This window comes from Carcharodon carcharias, chromosome 11 (genome assembly GCF_017639515.1).
Source record: "Carcharodon carcharias isolate sCarCar2 chromosome 11, sCarCar2.pri, whole genome shotgun sequence".
Lineage (NCBI taxonomy): Eukaryota > Metazoa > Chordata > Chondrichthyes > Lamniformes > Lamnidae > Carcharodon > Carcharodon carcharias.
Window position 1 is genome coordinate 18,880,815 of NC_054477.1, and position 20,496 is coordinate 18,901,310.

At 44.2% G+C, this 20,496-nt stretch overlaps 1 protein-coding gene across 14 annotated transcripts in view; it reads right to left on the bottom strand.

The window, feature by feature from the left end:
• LOC121284146 (arylsulfatase D-like) overlaps window positions 1-20,496 on the bottom strand; it is a 47,122-nt gene that overhangs the window by 19,229 nt on the left and 7,397 nt on the right. For 4 of the 14 annotated variants that reach the window (XM_041199343.1, XM_041199347.1, XM_041199344.1 and 1 more), the window contains exons 2-6: window positions 12,441-12,590; window positions 9,490-9,611; window positions 7,767-7,889; window positions 5,432-5,855; window positions 705-841 (exon numbers count right to left, since the gene is read on the bottom strand). In XM_041199343.1, coding sequence (XP_041055277.1) covers window positions 705-841; window positions 5,432-5,855; window positions 7,767-7,889; window positions 9,490-9,611; window positions 12,441-12,550 — 916 coding nt within the window. In that variant the 5' untranslated portion in view covers window positions 12,551-12,590. Of the gene's footprint in view, window positions 1-704; window positions 842-5,431; window positions 5,856-7,766; window positions 7,890-9,489; window positions 9,612-12,440; window positions 12,591-13,069; window positions 13,175-16,688; window positions 16,775-20,496 lie in introns of those variants that run through there. The other 10 variants (XM_041199340.1, XM_041199339.1, XM_041199342.1 and 7 more) reach the window with 6 other exon arrangements.

Here is a 20,496-nt window from a genome sequence, read left to right on the forward strand (position 1 = left end):
TACAGAGTTTAATCCTAAATAAACCTCACCAATTACTCGTAATCTCAAAATCTGATCTTGACTACAATGTGATAACTAGTGTTGCTCCGGACCCCATAAGCCTAGGCTGAACCACTGCTGCTAAGGATCCCAGCTCCACCATCCCAACCCGTCCACAGATCAGGCGCCTGCTCTCCAAAAACCTTTGTTACTATGGCCCAAAGGCTGACTTAGCCATGTGATATTGGGTCGGGCTGCGGAGGGCGCTTGTTTTCTGCCTGCAGTGCAATGCAAATTAGCCCATCTTCCAAATGACTTCCCTGTGGGATCAAACGCAAGAAGGCAACATTGAAATAGGAAAGTGACTCGTGCAGTTGAGTGGAAGATTTCATTAAATGAAAGCAGAAAGTGCTGGAACCGCTCAGCGGGTCTGCCAGCATCTGTGGAGAGAGAAACAAAGTTAATGTTTTGAGTCGAATATGACTCTTCAGGAAGGGAGGAAGAGGAGGAAGAAGAGGAGGAAGAGGAAGAGGAAGAGAAGAAGAAACAACATTGAATGACATTGAGGCAAGGACTGAGGGAGGCTTGAACACAGACAGAGAAGAAGCAAGATGATGCCAAGGGCCCCACTAAGGCTACGGTGAAAATGAACGAATGATGCCTGAAGCAGCAGGATGTTCCTGATCTGGCCATTACTCTCTCACATTATCCCTTAAACTACTTACCCACATGCCAATCCATCTCCTCCACATTGTCCCCATAAGAGCCATGCTTGCTCTTCCCGGTGAACGCCTTGGTTGTCAAGAAAGGAGTATGGACATGTAGCAATGACATGACAAGGAGAAATGGTTTCTTCTGGTTTCTAAAATTTAAAATATATAATTTGGTTAGGATGACCTGCGCAATTCACTCGTTTTTTTTCTTTAAAAATGACCCTAAAATATAAATGAAAGAATTGTGAACGCTAAATCCACTGAATGGCAATTGTAATTTCACATATAACGTGTACCGACTCACTGGAAAATGGGCTCAACTAGAGATGTGGAAAAGGCTGGCATTTATTGCCCACACGAGTGGTTGCCAGCCCACTTCAGACGGCAGTTAGGAATCAATGACGTTATATATAAATAGGCTTTACATTATACATAAACAGAATACCTTCACTAATTATATTGAGAAGCATCTAGTCATGCTGATAAATAACTGGAGACCACATTAAGAGTGTTAACATGGAGATGTAGGGTGGAATTTTACAGCCCCGTCCCAGCAAGGGTGAGGCTGTAAAATGCGGCGAGCCATTCAAAAGTCCATTGGCCTGGATTTTTCCTATGGCGGGCAGGCTGGGCGGGAGGGGGCAGGGGTGGGTGCGGAGCCGATTGCCGCCCGCAACTGGCTAAGCGCCACCATTTTATGCGAGTGGGCCAATTAAAGCCCGCCTGGTATAGCGCACGGCCAATAGCACTTAGCACTACCTGTGCGGGCGGTGGGAGGAGGGGGAGTCGGGGCCTGCGCTCTTTTGCACACACGTGTGAGAACATCTCACACAGCAATCTCCCCGAGGCACAGAGACAGCGTCACATGAGTTGGGACATGTTTGTAAAGGTGGGAAAAGATTTTTATTTACTTAATAAAAGCTTCAGGGAACCTCATCCTGCCCATGGACGGGGTTCCCAAAAAACGCGAAGGCCGCTTGGGCTTTTCGTCTGCCCGCCAACCTTAAGGTTAGACAGGCAGCTATCTTACGTACTTTAACGAAGCCCTTACCAGACTTAATAGGCCCTTAGCATTTCGGCAGGCGTGCGTCCAACGCCATCATGCGTCATTTTACACATTGGCGTGGTGGGCCCCACCCTCGCACGCCAACCAGAAGATTCTGCGTATTGACTTTGGTGGGACTGTAAAACCCCACTGGACGTAAAATTCCACCTGTAGGCTGGAGCAGGAATATAGACACACTGCTAGATAAAAACAGTTTCGGTCCTCTTAAAAAAATCATCTATTATTTATTTATACTTCACAAATTGAATCCTCAATTAGAACTTCCTTGAAAGCTACAGTGTTTGATGCCAAAGTGTATAAAAAAGTGATATTTTAACAATAGGGCAATAAGAATTCTGGAATTTATATCGTAGCTGCAAGTTTGAGATCAGTAGTGACATAAATCAGTTCCCACCAAACTGTATCCTGTTTACATTGTCATGAAGATGTGCTTTATTCCCAAATAATGATTTTTAATCCACCGACTGAAAGCTGGGTTTGAATTTTTAAAAACGGACCTTTTAAAAATAGAGGCTATAATGGCTTGAACTCACAGCCCAAGGTGGCTAACCCCAATTTGCATTACTATATGTTCACATTCCAATTCATTGGAGTAGAGTCAGTCTGTCTGCAAAACCCATCAAAGACAATGACTTCAGGGGAGTGTGAGAATGAGTGTTTTTTAAATATTTTGGGGAATATTGTGTTATTCTGTAAAAAAGTCTGGGGGGGTGGTGTGTGTGTGTGTGCGTGCTCACATGCATGTGATTTAATTAAGCTGGGAAGAGCTTGATCGGAGTCAGACTCTCTGAGGGTTTGGAAACAAGGAAAGGATAGCGGTGTTAAGTTTGAGGTAAAAGTAACTAGGTTTGATCTAACATTTGCATTTTTATATAAGTCAAAAGGTTGTTTGAATATCAAAGGGGAGCCCAGAAGTGTCAAGAAAAACATTTGCATATTGCAGGAGTTCATAGGTAAACGAGTCATGGGGATATGGTATTTTACTGACCCAAAAGCAAGACAAGATGGAAACAAGAAACATATTATATTTGGTAGGATTTGAGTTTCAAAGGGGTGCGAGAACAATGGGACTCAGCTGAAAGAGAGGAAAAAAAGGGATATTACAGTTACTGTGGATAGCTGTTGAGCTGGAGATATCTTGAGCTGTTTGAGGTGTTGAGATAGCTGGAGCACTGGGCTGGGAGAGGATGCAGTTTGAATCACCCATCCAGTCAAGCCAGAGAAGTCTTGGGCTGCAGCAGGTAGTTTTATTCTGAAGTGGATTCCACTGCAGAGTGGAAGAGGGCAAAGGTTGTGTGGTACACCTTTATTGAAGCTACAGCAGTTTGCCTTGTGTTAACATTACTGGTTTTCATATTTAAACATCTATAAGGGAACGTTGCCTGGAAAGTGGTTACTTGTGGGTTTGACCAAGCAGAGTGTTTTTGGGGGAATGTTTTGTAAGACTAACCTTAATTGTGTCATCTTGTGCGCATAAGTTTTCTTTTATTTTCATTAATAAAACTTTTACTATTAATTTTCAAAAATACTAGAAGTGTAACTGGACCTCTTGCTGCTGAGATTGGTACATCCTCTTCTCAGTTTCGGAATACAAAAAAAAGGTTCAGTCCCTCTGGGACTTGGTTCGTGCAGCAATTAACACCAGCTGTGGTCATAACAGGAGTCCAAAGGATTCACATCTCCTGTTTTATTAGCAAAGCATCTATGACAGTGACCTGAGATTTTCAACTGTTGGAGACAGGCCATTAGGACTAATCACTTGGACAATGGGACTCTGGCTAAGTTAGCTTCCAGACATGAGCTAATCAAGTCAACTTTAGATTACACGGACAATGTCTTTTTCTTGAATTCCTCTGGCAGCTGGAGAAGGTCACACGAGAAGTCAACACTTTGTATGTTTTTAGTACATGTTTTCTCAATAGAACTTAGGTCAAGCAGTTTAGGGAGAAGAACTAAGTGGGGCGCCCCCGCCTCTTTTTCTCTCCAACCCACTTTGTAAGCCTCGAGCCCTGTTTGCTGACTGTGAACGTCCAGGGACACTCTGCTGCAGACAGAGATTTTATTAAAGAATCCAACCCCAGCACTGCCGTCTCCCGGAGAGCAACCGACTCAGTTGTCTAAATCTTGAAATCAGAAGCGTCAAGACCACTGAATTAAGCCTGAAGCCAGCTGAGTCACCAAACTACAGACTGTATACTCTATTACTTTTTTTACGGACCCTAATTTGACCAATCTGTCCTTCCCCACTCGGTAATCTGTACTTGTCTGTATGTGTGAACTTCAAACGTGCGTGTGAACTTCAAGCGTGTGTGTGAATTTCGAGTGTGTGTGCGAATTCAAAAGTTGGTGCATTTTTTATTATTTTACTTTGATCAGGTTAAATATGATAACACTAAGCTCTTTCTTTGATAAACTAAAGTTAAGTACTCACTGAATTGGCAAGTACATCCTTTTCAAGCAAAAAAAAACCTGCTGCTGTCAAATGGGGAGACGGAAAAACAGGGACCTCTCCTCACCTGGACAGAGACGGACCATTTGGCCACTATACCGGTGTTTACACTCTACACGAGGATCCTCACACCCCATTTCATCCAATGCTACCCAGCATTTCTTGCATAGATGCATCTAGGCTATTTTGCCAACTACTGTTTCTGGTACCACGTTCCACATTCTTACTATTGTCTGGGTAAAAAAGTTTCCCCTGAATTGCTCATTGGACATAATAGTAACTGCCTTATATTTAACGTCCCTATTTTTGGACTGCGGGGGCTGGTTAGGTGACTAATGTATGGGGTTTGATTCCTGTTCCAATTGAGGTAGACTTGGGCCCTGCTTCCTCACCTTACCTGTAGTAAAAAAACTCATGGTTCTTTGCCATGAGCTCGAGAAATACTTGCCAGGGGCCTGCCCTTGGCCAGAGAACTGTAGAAGATGGAGTTTTGGTCTCCCCACAAGTGGAAACACCTTCTCCACAACTACCCTATCAAACCTTTCATAATTTTGAAGGCCTCTATTCACTTATTCCCCCAGGGCTTTGTTTCCTTTGTTAAATATCCTTATTAACCTGCATCTCTACTTTGTGTATCTGTAATTTGAGTATCTGTAGCCCTAGGTCTCTGCGTTCTTCTATCCCATTTACACTTACTTTCCAGGCAGCATGTGGCCTACTCCTTACTCTTCCGGCCAAAACGTACAGCCACATCTTGCCTGGCTTCAGGTGACAGAGGCTGTTTGGCCCATCTTTCCCACATATCCCATCACATTGTGCACTTATTTATCCTTTCAAAGGACGTGGGGGTCACTGGAAAGGCCAGCATGTTTTGCCCATCCCTAAATAGCTTACAGGGGACAGTTTAAGAGTCAGTCACGTTACTGTGAGGCTAGAGACACATGTAGGCCAGACTGGGTAAAGATGGCAAATGTCCTTCCCTAAAGGACATCAGTGAACTAATGGGTTTTTATAGCAATCATGATAGTTTCATGCTCACGATTACTGAGACTAGATTCATATTCCAGATTTAGTAATTGCACTTAAGTTCCACCAGCTGCCGTGGTGGGATTTGAACCCATAATCCCCAGGGATTAGCCTGAGAATACTAGCCTAGTGGCATTACCAGTATGCTACCGTCTTCACCACCACCACCCCCCCCACCCCCTGAGCAATGTTCCATACCTTTCAATGAATGCAAGAGCTTCCTCTGTCATTCTGGTTGAGAAGGTTTCTGAATTTAATGGCTGCTGAACAACTTCATAGTTCCTCATGACCAGACAGTTCCAATTCCTCAGGAAACCAAAAACAAAATACCAAGCCCCGAAGAACAGGGAGCAAAACACTGCAAACCATGCAATCGTCTTCCAGCCAGTACTGATAAAGGCAGTCCATCTCAAAACAAGCAGCGTCAGAAGTCCCACAACGAGTGCTTCAGTGGCCAGACGCAGTTTAACTTGGAAGTCAAATAAAATGGCACTTCTTTCACCTGGCTTGCAATCGTGGACGTTAGTGAAAGGTGTGCCGTAGTAGAAGTCAAACCCATGGTTAAGCGGGTGATGACAGTAATCATTGCGGGATTCACAATTTACACCCAGATGCCATTTCCCTGTAAAAAAAAGTTCACACACGGCATTCAATTAATTGTTTAAGGCAAATCATTCCAATGATACCCTGCTACGCCCTTCAAACGCCTACCTACTTCAAATTCCTAAGTAGCGCAAGAGGGAATGGAAAAGTTGGGGCTTGGGTTATGGTTTAAGAAAATATACTTAGCATCCCATTGAGACAAATACCCCAGGCTGGATTTTCCAGGTCGAGGCGGGGATTGGGAGGTGGGATCGCCGTGATCCCGCCTCTGAGGATAGCCTGCTGGGAAGTGGAATTTTCCTGGGTTCAAAGCTTTAATTGGCCCGGGAGATGGGCCTGTCGCCCTCCTTGTCATCCCGCACTGGGAGCGGAGGTGAGCCAATTCCGGAGCAGGCGTTCCCTTCCATTTCCATTTCCCAGAGGCATCAGCCTGGATCCTCTGACAGAATTAGGGGTGAACGTTGAGCTGTATCGGGAAGGCCTCAAAATGTATTTAATTATATTTAAAAGTATAAGCCTTTGAAAATTTAAATGTATTAACTCCCCTGCTCCCCCACACATCCCCACCCTCCACCTCATCCACCCTCAACTCCAACCTCCACTATAGCTCTCTTCATCACACACATAGCTAGTAATCCCTACAACATGTCCAATAATGTCAAGTAAACATTTGGAAAATACATCGTTTAATTATGGATAGTTAAGTCTTCCATTCACAATGCTGTCATGACTGACCCTAATGAACACTGATACAAATCATGCCATAGTATTAATAAGTTCCCAATGAAACTGTAAGAGGAGGAAAAGCCATTTTCCTTTCCTTTTAAAACTCTTCCCACCTCCATCTCGTGCTTCTTGCCTCCATGCTGTTGGTGGGTAATGTGACAGCAGCTGACCCCTGGCCGCCTTGCTGAAAATCACAACGCTTCCCAGGGACAGGCTCTTAATGAGGCCAGCATGATGTAAAAGAGCTTGTTAATAAGGGTTGGACTGTTAGGAGCCCGTTCCCTCTCCCCCTCCCTTGGGAAAATGGGGCACGGCGAAAAAGGAGGCGAGATTTCCAGCTGCACTGCTCAGCGACCATTTTGTTTACCATCCCATCTCCATTCCCGTTCAATCAGGGGTGGGAAAATTCCAGCCCTCCTACCTGGTGACTGAAGCCATTATTAATTTCAAAGACTACATTGACCTCATCTATAGGCTTGCCAATTCAGATCTCCTCTCACACATTGCCTATCAGTGCAAGCTGGCAGTACAATTTCCTGGAAAAACTCAGCAGGTCTGGCAGCATCGAAGGAGAAGAAAAGAGTTGATGTTTCGAGTCCTCATGACCCTTCGACAGAACTAGTTCTGTCGAAGGGTCATGAGGACTCGAAACGTCAACTCTTTTCTTCTCCACCGATGCTGCCAGACCTGCTGAGTTTTTCCAGGTAATTCTGTTTTTGATTTGGATTTCCAGCATCCGCAGTTTTTTGTTCTTATTAGTACAATTTCCTACTTTGCTGCCTCTAAATTAACAGTTGGGGCCATTCCGAAAAGCCAATTTTCACTTAAATAGATGGGGACCTGCTCAGGCCAGTCACATAGACCACGTCAGACAGGTGCTGGGTGGAAACTTGGGAATCATTTTCTATCGAAAGCCATTTCCAACAGATCAGAGACTTTGGATAATGAATGTATTTTGTATCAAAAATACTCTTTCCCCCAACCTATCATTTATTGAAATATATTTTTAGTACATAAAGCAGAAGAAAAAATATGTATCAAAACCAATCTAGCAGGAAAATTTAACCTGCACAGTGTGCACATTTTCTGAGAAAATGAACACCGAAGGTTCTCTTTAATTCATCTGATAGTTGGCCACTTTGCAATATTTCACATTAACTGTGTAAAAACAATGACATTGTTTAAAATTTCCTTTAGGACATACCTACGATGCCAGTGACATATCCTTGTTTTTGCAATATTGCTGCAAAGGTTGTCTCATTCTTGGGAAGACCCCCAGAACTGCCGGTGAATAAAAGGACACGCACTCTGTGACCATTGTCCATACCTTAAATCAAAATTCAGACAATCAAATTTAGTTACACGTTTTTTTTATTTTCTCGATTAAAGGTTGGGCTGGCTCCCCTAGTAGCCTCATGAGTAAAGGCACTGCTAGGTGTACAATTAAGCCATAAAGACAATTTGGATGCTAAAGGTCCTTTGATATTATTCGAAGAAATGCAATGGGAGTTCTCCTGGTGCATTGGCCAACATTTATCCCTCAGTCACTACACTACTGGTATAAATAACAACTCTTTTTCTATAGGAACTCCAAGTTCAAATTTATCCTGGCTTGGTTTTAGAGGTACACTGGGTGAGGGGTTCACAGCAAGATTCCAAATCCTATTAACAAATGAATATGTTACTAAAGATATTGAACTTACACACATAATTAGATTGAACAGGCTACATGGAAAAGGTTGATGTTTGACCTAATAGAGATCTTTAAAATATGAAGGGATTCAATATTGCACATGTAAAGAAAACATTTCCATTTGTGGAGGAGTCCAAAGCTGGGGTCATAAATATAAGATAGTCACTAATAAATCCAATAAGGAATTCAAAATAAACTTCTTTACTCTGAGGCTGATAATGTGCAACCCTCCTTCCACATAGAGTAATTGAGGTGAATAGTATAGATCCTGTACTGTGGCTACAAGAGCAGCTATTGTGGCTACAAGAGCAGACCAGAAGCTGGGAATTCTGCAGAGAGTGACTCACCCCCTGACTCCCCAAAGTCTCTCCACCGCCTACAAGGCAAGTGTGATGGGATATTCTCCACTTGCCTGGATGCTTCAACAACACTCAAGAAGTCTGACACTATCCAGGGCAAATCAGCTGCTTGACTGGCACCCCATCCACCACCTTAAACGTTCACTCCCTCCACCACTGACGCACAATGGCAGCAGTGTGCACCATTTACAAGATGCACTGCAGCAACTTACCAAGGCTGTCATGACAGCACCTTCCAAACCCACGACCTTTACCACCTCAAAGGACAAGGGCAACAGATGCATGGGGACACCATTACTTGCAAGTTGCCTCCAAGCCACACACTATCCTGACTTGGAAATATATTGCCGTTCCTTCACTGTCATCTGGTCAAAATCCTGGAACTCCATCCTAAACAGCACTGCGGGTGCCCCTACAGTACATGGACTGCAGTGTTTCAAGAAGGCAGCTCACCACCACCTTACCAAGGGCAAGGGCTGGCCGGCATTGTCCACATCCCGTGAAAGGATGAGTAAAATTAATTTAAGGGAGAAAATAACAGAAGGATATGTGGATAAGGTAAGATAAAACCAGAGTGGGGGTGGTGGTGGGGGTGGGGAACCTCAAGTGGAGCATAAATATCTGAATAGAGCAAAGGGACTAAATGGCCTGATGCTCTCCTGTAAAATTCATCACAATTCTATGTATTAGATTATTATAATTACCAAAACAGCTGCTGCCTACAACAAAACAGCTATTAATTTTAAAACTCAATGGACCAAGCTGGTCCAGGTTGAAAAGGTGTCCTCTGTCTCTTGAGCTTAAAAATGAAACAAAGTAAAACACCACAAGTGTGGCTGGGGCTAGTAGCTCTACATTTGTAAGTGTTCTCTTACCAGAACGGATGGGGTACCTGCCCGTCATATAGGCTGCCCTACTTGGTGTACACAGTGGAGCTGCAGCTATATGATGAGTCAGCATCACTCCTTCCTTTGCCAGGTGATCGATATTAGGAGTTCTAGTGAAAGGAGAAGATATGGCAGTAATGTGCTAATGTGATCTCATTCCTCAAGTGGCTCAAGAGTTGAATAAGAATAGAAATTGAGGACCAAGCGGAGAGGCAACATTGAATTGACTTTGATGATCCAATGAAATATGCGTATGGGTAGCCCCATGGGCCCCAGTTATGCCTGTCTCTTTATGGGTTATGTGGGACATTCTTTGTTCCAGTCCTACTCGGGCCACCTCCCACAACTCTTCCTCCAGTACATCAATGACTGTTTTGGTGCCGCTTCATGCTCTCGTCTGGACCGGGAAAAATTTCCTAACTTTGCTTCCAATTTCCACCCATCTATCACTTTCACATGGTCCATCACTGACACTTACCTTCCCCTCCTTGACCTCTCTGTCTCTATTTCTGGTGATAGACTGTCCACCAATATTCATAACAAGCCCACCTACTCCGACAGCTACCTCGACTACAGCTCCTCACACCCTGCTTCTTGTATGGACTCCATCTCATTCTCTCAGTTCCTTCGCCTCCGTCGCATCTGTTCCAATGATGCCACTTTCCAAAACAGCGCTTCTGATGTGTCTTCCTTCTTCCTTATCCGAGACTTCCCACCCACGGTGGTTGACAGGGCCCTCAGCCGTGTCCGACCCATCTCCCGCACCTCTGCCCTCACACCTTCCTCTCTCTCCCAGAAGCTGATAGGGTCCCCCTTGTCCTCACTTTATCACCCACCAGCCTCCGCATTCAAAGGATCATCCTCCGCCATTTCCGCCAACTCCAGCATGATGCCACCACCAAACACATCTTCCCTTCATCCCCCCCTGTCGGCATTCCATAGGAACCGTTCCCTCTGGGACACCCTGGTCGACTCCTCCATCACTCTCAACACCTCAACCCCCTCCCATGGTACCTTCCCATGCAATCACAGAAGATGTAACACCTGCCCCTTTACTTCTCACCGTCCAAGGGCCCAAACACTCCTTTCAAGTGCACTTCCCTCAATTTAGCATTCGCTGCTCCCAGTGTGGACTCCTCTACATTGGAAAGACCAAACGCAGACTGGGTGACTGCTTTGGGGAACACCTTCGGTCCTTCCGCAAGCATGACCGAAACCTCCCTGTCGCTTGCTCGACACCATCCTGCTCTCATGCCCACATGTCCGTCCTTGGCCTGCTGCAACATTCCAGTGAAGCCCAACGCGAACTGGAGGAACAGCACCTCATCTTCCGACTAGGCACTTTACAGCCTTCCGGACTTAACGTTGAGTTCAACAACTTCAGGTCATGAACTCTCTCCTTCATCCTCATGTCCCACCCCTTCCCCTTAAACAGTATATATTTCACCACATTTTTACTTCTCTTTAGTTCTGAAGAAGAGTCATACCGACTCAAAACGTTAACTCTGTCTTTCTCTCCACAGACGCTGTCAGACCTGCTGAGTTCTTCCAGCAATTTTTGTTTTTATTTCAGATTTTCAGTATCCGAGTATGTTGCTTTTATCTCAATGAAACATGCCACTTTGTTGGTCATCAACTGCATTTCTAAATTTGCATAAAGCAAAGCAAGAAAAATAGCTACTGGAAAATAGAAAGGTTGGCATTTCTCCTGGCCCCGTGATTGAGTCTTGTATCCCTGGCTCTGCCCTTGCAAACGAAGCTTGTCGGCTTGTGTCCCTGGCCCTGTTCATGAGAGTGAGACTTGTGCTCCTGGCCTTGTGAAACCCTGCTGTGCACCACTTCCAGGGTTTACATCTTCCTTTATGTGTCAATGACCAGTGCTGAATGGAATACAAAAGATTTGGCTACACAGAAGCCAACATCATATTTATAACTGCACCAATCTGACAACATAACTCAGTAACCTTCTTGCTTGATAAGTTACTGCTCTGCAGTGACTGGACATGATACTGTATTACGATTACTCCAAGACCTCTTTCATCTTTCCTTTCCTAGTTCAAGATATTGCTACTGTTCCTTGGCATTTTCATTGAGCCAAAGTCATTTTAAAGCATAAATACAATTAGTTAAAAAGCCTTGTTATTCCAAGAGTCCTGATCAAAATGATTTCAAGCAGTTTCAAGCCAAGTCTTGAATAGCTACAAATCCACGGCCTTAATCTCAACCCCATCTCCACAAGAACAATCCGTAAAAAAAAAAATTATGAAACTAGCTCAACCATAACTTGCTCACTCTGAAAATAATCAGGTTAATTTGCAGGGGAAGTGTCACACTGGTAGTCCAGTGCAGCATCAAGGTACAGCACCAGAGGACAGTATCTCGCCAAGCCAGACACCAACAAGAGGTGCCAAGCTCTAGCCAGAGTTTGCATTTCCCCATTATTGGTCCTGAGTTATTCTTTGGTATTTAGCCTCTCCCAGGAGGTTACAGAACTGTGTGGAAGAGGGGGAGGTGTCTAGCTGCATGCCCAGGCATCATGAGCATGAGGCACGTTTGATGGACCGGTTGGTTGTCCCAGACCAGCATTCTCGTATATTCATCTACGCTAACATAAAACAAACAATTCAGTGTCAGCAGAGGAGCCTAGATTCTAAGGTTCTCTCGTTATAGTGCACCAAAGGGCTGGAATTTATGGAGAATCCCTCGGGCTGTATACACCAGGGTACATTTGACCTGAAATGTAAATGTATATGGTAAATATAACCTGTAACTGTAAATGTAGTGAGGCACCTCAGAGTGCCATATATTGCATTGAAAGACATTGAACTGTACTGCACTTCATGTAATGTCAAATTTGAATTGTTATGTAACACAAATTTTATGAATAAAGCATATTTTAAAAAAAACAAGCAAAGGAACTCAGCTCACAAACCCATTACCTGATAGTATTATTTCCATAGCAACCAATGTCCCCAATGCCAAGGTCATCAGCCATAATTAATACAATGTTAGGCTGGAGGTTTGTCTTTGTGCATGTTATACAAATCATCAGCGTAGAGCTGTAACTCAATAAAGTGGCCACAACATTCCTGCATAAATAGAGGGAAAAAATGAATAAAATAAAAGGAAAGTATACAGCAGGCATTCATGCATTTCACCATCAATAAACCCCATCTTAAACAGCAACAATGTATTTGTAATAAAAGCTGAACGTAATTACCAATATCACATCAGGGCGAATGTTCTCATTGCGCGCTCCCAGCGAATGGCCTCCCCCATTGGGGATGCACATTGGAAAATCACATGAGCTCAGCCCACGATTTTCGGTGCACTTTCAGGCAATGCTGTCAAAACTCCACAATCCACTCCTGAACCTCACAATACGTGAAGGCTGTTTTAATGCTCGCTACTTACATTAAAAGTCTAAAACTGTGAAAAGCTACTTTTGACACCCCCTGTGTGAATCAAGACCACTAAATAAATTCCACGATTTGGTAATGTTGCTCACGACGCATTCTTCAGGCCACAATTGATCGTACAGAGTGCACTCAGTTCTTGTCAGACTTACCTAAGGTTTATACGCATGATTTTAACTTCTATCCCTCGCCGATGTAAATAATTTGATTCAAACTTTCTGAAGGAGACGCAGACAATTTTAAGCACTCAGGACTCACTGAAATAAAATGATTACAACAAACACTAGTGCTTACAAATAGTCACAGATAAAAAGTAAAAGCAGAGTAATGAGCAACTGGAAGTAATAACAAATTAGTAACCTGAACAAAGGTTTCAATTCTTACTACAAACCATGTGAACACAGCCAATTATTGCCTAACAGCAACACGCGTTCTGAACTTTGGTTCCATCCTTGAAGTTAGTCCGGGTTCTGGTATTGAACACAGGGTATATATGCTGAGAGTTTCATGGCAGTACAGTAATTAGAATCGTTTAAATTTACGGTGCAGATGGAGGGCATTCGGCCCATCATATTGTACCAGCTGATAAAGATCCTGAGGGGACTTGATAGGGTGCATACCAGGAGGATGTTTCCTCTTGTGGGGGACACTAGAATTAGGCAGTACAGTTCAAGAACAAGAGGTCTCCCTTTTAAAACAGAGGTTAGGAGAATTTTTTTCTCTCAGAGGGTTGTTAGTCTGTGGAACTCTCTTCCCCAGTGAACATTTGAAGCTGGATCATTGAATTTAATCAATGCTGCTTTAGACAGAGTTTTGATTGACAAGGGAGCCAACGGTTATGGGAGCAGAAGCAGACAGGAAAGTGGGGTTGAGAACACAATCACATCAGCCATGGTCTTATCAAATAGCAAAGCAGATTCAAAGGGCTGAACGGCCTACTCCTGTCCTGAAGTCCGCTGTTCCTTTGATAAAGAGCTAACCAGCCTAATCCCATTTCCAACTCTCGATAAATTACGACACTTCAAGCGCTTATCCAAATACTTTTTAAGTGTCATGAGGATTACTGCTTTTTTCAGGCAATGTGTTCCAGACCCCCACCACTCTCTGGGTTAAAACATTTCTCCTCAACTCCCCTCCAATTCTTCCGCCAATTATTTTAAATTCATGCTGCCTGGTTATTGACCTCTCCGCGAAGGAAAAAAGGTACTTCCTGTCCACTTTATTTCGGCCCCTCGTAATGTTTTAAACCTCAGTTAAATATTCTCCTCTGTCCTGAAGAAAACAGCCCCAGCCTATCCAGTTGTCCCTCATAGCTAAAATTCTCCAGTGATGGCAACAGCCTCATAAATCCCCTCTATAACCTCTCTGGTGCGACCATATCCGTCTTGTAATGTGATAACCAGAAGTGTATGTAGTACACTAGCTATAGAGTAACTAATGTTTTATACAGATTTAGCATAACCTACCTGCTCTCATATTCTATGCCTCGGCTAATAAAGGAAAATATTGCGTATGTTTCTTAACAACCGTATCCGTTGTCCTGCTACCTTCAAGGATCTATGGGCTTACACTCTGAAGGGATCTGTGGTTTTATAAATCAAGGCGTAGAGTACAAAAGCAGGGAAGTTATCGTTACCCTCGGTTTGCCCTCAACTGGAGAACTGTGTCCATTGCTATGGCACCATGCTTTAGGAAGGACGTGAAGATTTTAGAAAGTGTACAGAAAGAAAATGGGAAAATGTTAGAGTCTATTATAAAGGATGCAATAGCAGAACATTTAGAAATATATTACATAATCAAGCAGAGTCAGCATGGCTTCATGAAGGGGAAATCATGCCTGACAAATTTTTAGAATTCTTTGAGGAGGTAATAAGCAGGATGGATAAAGGGGAATCAGTAGATGTAATATATTTGGATTTCCAAAAGGCATTCGATAAGGTACTGCATGGAAGGCTACTTAATAAGATAAGAGCCCATGGTGTTGGGGGTAGTATATTAACATAGATAGAGGATTGGCTAACTACTAGAAGACAGAGAGTTGGAATAAGGGGGGCATTTTCAGGATGGCAACCTGTAACTTGTGGAGTGCCACAGGGATCAGTGCTGGGGCCCTCAATTATTTACAATATATATTAATGACTTGGATGAGGGAAATGAATGTACTATCGCCAAGTTTGCGGATAACACAAAAATAAGTGGGAAGGCAAGTGGTGAGGATGACACAAAGAGTCGACAGAGGGATATAGACAGGTTAAGTGAGGGGGCAAAACTTGGCAGATGGAATATAATGTGGGAAAATGTGAGGTTATGCACTTTGGCAGGAAGAAGAGAGGAGATTAATATTATTTATATGGAGAAAGACTGTAGAAAGCTGCACACAGGGGGCTTAAGCAGTCCTTGTGCATGAATCAAAAAAAGCTAGCATACAAGTTCAGCAGGTATTCAGGAAGGCAAATGGAATGTTAGCTTTTATTTCAAATGGAATGGAGTATAAAAATAGGGAAGTCTCGCTAAAATTATACAAGGCACTAGTTAGACCACACCTAGAATACTGTAAACAGTTTTGGTCCCCTTATCTAAGGAAACATATACTGGAATTGGAGGCAGTCCAGAGAAGGTTCACTAGGTTGATCCTGGGTATGGAGGGATTTTCCTATGAGGAGAGTTTGAGTAGATTGGGCCTGTACTCATTGGAGTTTGGAAGAATGAGAGGCAACCCTATTGAAACATATAAGGTTCTTAGGGGCTTGACAGGATAGATGCTGAGAGGCTGTTTCCCCTTGTGGACGAGTCTAAGACCAGAGGGCTTAGTCTCAGAGTAAGGGGTTGCCCATTTATGACAGAGATAAGGAGGAATTTCTTCTCTCAGAGGGTAGTCAGTCTGTGGAATTCTTTACCGCAGAGGGCTGTAGAGGCTGATCATTAAGTATATTCAAGGCTGAGATAGACAGATTTTTAATCAGTAAGGGAATCAAGGGTTATGGGGAAAAGGCAGGAAAGTGGAGTTGTGGATTATCAGATCCTCTTGCATGGAGGAACAGCAATTCATCATCCGGTTAGGTTTACAGCCTTCCGGACTTAACACTGAGCTCAATAACTTCAGCCTGTGAACTCTCTCCTCCACCTTCACCCCTTTTTTATCCCTTTTTTCTAAATTCATTTTTATTTTTTATCCCCTAATTTTTATTTATTTTCATTTTTATTCATTCATTGTTTTATCCCCTTTTTTAACCCACTTTCAGCCCTTTTTCCCTGCCACTGCCCCCTGCCCCTCCCCCCACCCCTACAAGGGCCATCTGTTACATCTTCACGTTGTTCTTTCCAGAGTGCTTACCCTTGTTCTGCTATTATCACATTCTGCTTTCTTACCTTTATGCCACTATCAGCACCTCCTTTAGCCCTTACCCCTACCATTAACACCCCCTTTGTCCTTTTGTTCATGACATCTTTGTCAATCTTTGCTTTGCCACATATCGCTGGCCTTCTATCCAGCTTCACCTGCTCCATCACACCACCAGCCCCCCTGCCCCCTACTTAAACAGTATCAATTTCATCACATTTCTACTTCTCTTTAGCTCTGAAGACGCGTCATATGGAGTTGAAACGTTAACTCAGTTTCTCTTTCCACAGATGCTGTTAGACTCGCTGAGTTTTTCCAGCATTTTCGGTTTTTGTACCTACTTTCTAAAGTTAGGACGGTGAGTTTGGTAACATTTGCTGGGAGCTCCCCTCCCAGAAAATGCTCATATAAGAGGCGAGGTTTTCAAATACCTGTGGGGGCGAGGTCAGGTAAGGGCGTTCTTTGAAAATAACACTCCCGGATGTTGTGTCAGCTTTTTTGTCGCCTCAGGAATGCACTGCAATTTTCATAGTTGTCATTAAAATCATTAGCACAAACAGAAAAGTGAAGACTTGCATTTATACAGCAACTACCACAATTTCAGGAAAGCCATGAGGTCCTTTTGTTTAAGTGTAGACGCTGCAGGCTACACACCAATTTGCTCAAGGTCCCACAATCAGGAATCTAATAATGGCCACATAATCTGTCCTAGTGATATTGGTCGAGGAATAAACCTTGGCCAGAACACTGGGGAAAACTCTACAGACATTCTTTGAAAAAGTGCCAGGGTATTTTTTACACCTCCCTCCACATCAGCCTCCCCTGTAGCCATTACGCACTGTGGGCAGGCTCACTGGCCTGACAGTGGGACTTCTGTCCCTCACTGGAAAGGACTTTCTGCCCATGGGAACTGCCCCCAGCAGTCCTAGCAGCGCCAAGGTCGCATTAGTGGCTGCTGCCGGTACTGCAATCAATCCCAAGAAGAAGGCCCAATGGATCCTGGAGTCAGGTAATTCAGGTACAGGATTGGGCAGGGAGGGTTTGGGCAGCTTATGGAGAGGGGTGGGAGTGGTGGTCTAGGGAGAGCGGGGAGGTAGGAAGAAAGGGAAGTATCCTGTTAGGGGGTGCCACCCCACGGATGCGCAAGGAATACCCCCGCACCCCACCTACCTTCCCGCCTTTTTAAAAACTTTTTATCATACTTTAGAAGTTGAAGGATGTCCACTCCTGCCCAAGCTAACCATCTTATGGCGTGGGCAGCGTATTGTCATGGTCAACTGGCTTGGTAACAAGCTCAATTGGCCCTTTATTTAAATATGGCATGTGGACTGCCAATTTTGGTGCCCCACCCGTCTACTGTATCATGGGGGAGAGCTTGGAGGTGGATGGGAAGGTGGCAGGGTGCACTTGGGGGTGGTGGCTTTACAAAACACAGCAGGGGCATGTAAAATCCATAAAATCCAGCCCCTCACCAGAGAAACAGCACCTTCACCAGTGCAGCACTTCCAAAATGCCTCACTGAGAATTTGTGCTCAAGTTCCTGGTGTGGGATTTGAACTCACAACTCCGAGGTGAGAGCAGTAACCCCTAGCCACAGCTGACACATACTAAGCACAAATGTGAAGCACAAGTTGGTGGAGGAGACCGTGTGTCCATTCCTTCCAATGGGCAGGTTTAAAACATTTTCACCATTGAAAGCATATCCTATTGAAATTACATGGCGATAAAAGCAGAATTCAATTTTAATATGGTTTATGAGCAGCTGCACAGAAAAGTAAAGCCTCGTAAAATAAACCTAATACATGTGTCGGCTTTACAAGTATTAAAAATTGCTTGGACAGCATCTGGTCACCAAGGGGAGTCAGCATCTGGCTTCTTCATAAAGCATTGCAAATGAGCTGAATAGCACGATGGCATGGCTCGGGGCAAGAAACAGAAAGCTTTCACTACATCCAAACTGCAAGGGATGCAAGAGAAAATGTGTACTCGGATATTCATCGCTTTTGCATTCACAGCATCACAGATGACAGTTTCCAGCCAATTTGAATCACTCCACGTGAAATCAAGGAACGGCTGAAGGCACTGCATACTGCAAAGGCTATGGGCCCTGACAATATTCCGGCAATAGTACCGAAGACTTGTGCATCAGAACTTGCCGCGCCCCTAGCCAAAATGTTCCAGTGTAGTTATAACACTGGCACCTATCCAGTCATGTGGCAAAATGCCCAGGTACGTCCTGTACATAAAAAGCAGGACAAATCCAACCCAGCCAATTACCACACCATCAGTCTACATTCCATCATCAGTAAAGTAATGGAAGGGGTCATCAGCAGTGCTATCAAGCAGCACTTGCTTAGCAATAACCTTCTCACTGACGCCGAGTTTGGGTTCTGCCAGGGCCACTCAGTTTCTGACCTCATTACAGCCCTGGCTCAAACATGGACAAAAGAGCTGAACTCCCGAGGTGAGGTGAGAGTGACTGCCCTTGACATCAAGGCAGCATTTGACCGAGTGTGGCATCAAGGAGTCCTAGCAAAACTGAGTCAATAGGAATCAGGGGGAAAACTCTGCTGGTTGGAGTCATACCTAGTACATAGAAAGATGGTTATGGTTGTTGGAGGTCAGTCATCCCAGCTCAGGACATCACTGCAGGAGTTCCTCAGGGTAGTGTCCTCAACCCAACCATCTTCAAGTGCTTCATCAGTGACCTTCCTTCCATCATTAAGTCGGAATTGGGGATGTTCGCTGATGATTGCACAATGTTCAGCATCACATTTGTGACCTCTCGGACACTGAAGCAGTCCATGTCCAAATGCAGCAAGACCTGGACAATATGCAGGCTTTGGCTGACAGGTGGCAAGTAACATTCGCACCACACAAGTGTCTGTAATGAGCATCTCCAACAAGGGAGAATCCAACCTCTTGATGTTCAACAGCATTACCATCACTGAATCCCCCACTATCAACATCCTTGGGGTTCCCATTGATCAGAAATTGAATTGGATTAAACATATAAATACGATGGCTACAAGAGCAGCTCAGAGGCTAGGAATTGTGCGATGAGTAACCCACCTCCTGATTCCTCAAAGCCTGCCCACTATCTACAAGGCACAAGTCAGGAGTGTGATGGAATACTCCCCACTTGCCTGGATAAGTGCAGCTACTACAACACTCAAGAAGCTTGACACTGTCCAACACAAAGCAGCCCGCTTGATTGGCACCTCATCCACAAACATTCACGCCTTCCGCCACCAATGCACAGTAGCAGCAGTGTGTGCCACCTACAAGTTGCACTGCAGGAATTCACCAAGGCTCCTTCAACAGCATCTTCCAAACCCATGGCCACTACCATCTAGAAGGACAAGGACAGCAGATAGATAAGAACTCTAACACTTGGAGGTTCTCCTCCAAGTCACTCACCATCCTGACTTGGAAATATATCGATGTTCCTTCACTGTCGCTGGGTCAAAATCCTGGAACTCCCTTCCTAACAGCACTGAGGGTGTACCTACACTACATGGACTGCAGCGGTTCAAGAAGGCAACTCACCACCACCTTCTCCTGGATGCATTTTAAGAATTCTGCTCCCTCTAAACCTGTCACATTATGATTAACCCAATTAATGCTTGGGAAGTTGAAATCCCCCACAACTACCATCCCTATTATTTTTACACTTCTCTGAAATTTACCTACATAGCTGCTCAACCATTTCTCTCTGACTGTTTGGGGGCCTGTAGTACATTCCCAGCAATGTGATTGCTCCTTTTTTGTTTTTCAGTTCTACCCATATGGCTTCATTTGAGGAACCTTCTAAGATGTCATCCCTCCTTACTGCTGTAATTGATACCTTGATCAATATTACAATACCCCCTCCTCTTTTACCTCCTTCCCTGTCTTGCCTGAAGACCCTATGTCCTAGAACATTGAGCTGCCAATCCTGCTCCTCTCTCAACCATGTCTCTTGACAGCAATGACATCATACTTCCATATGTTAATTTATGCCCTCAACTCATCTGCCTTATTCGTCAGACTCCTTGCATTAAAATAAATACCATCTAACCTTGCCAAAGTCCCTTGTGCCTTAACTGGCCTATAATTTCTATGCCTTCCAGGCTCACTTGCTCTCTCTTCTAATTTTGGCTGTGCATCTCCCCCTGCTGAACCTCCTCTCAGGATCCCATCCCCCTGCCAAGTTAGTTTAAACCCTCCCCAACAGCACTAGCAAACCTCCCCACAAGG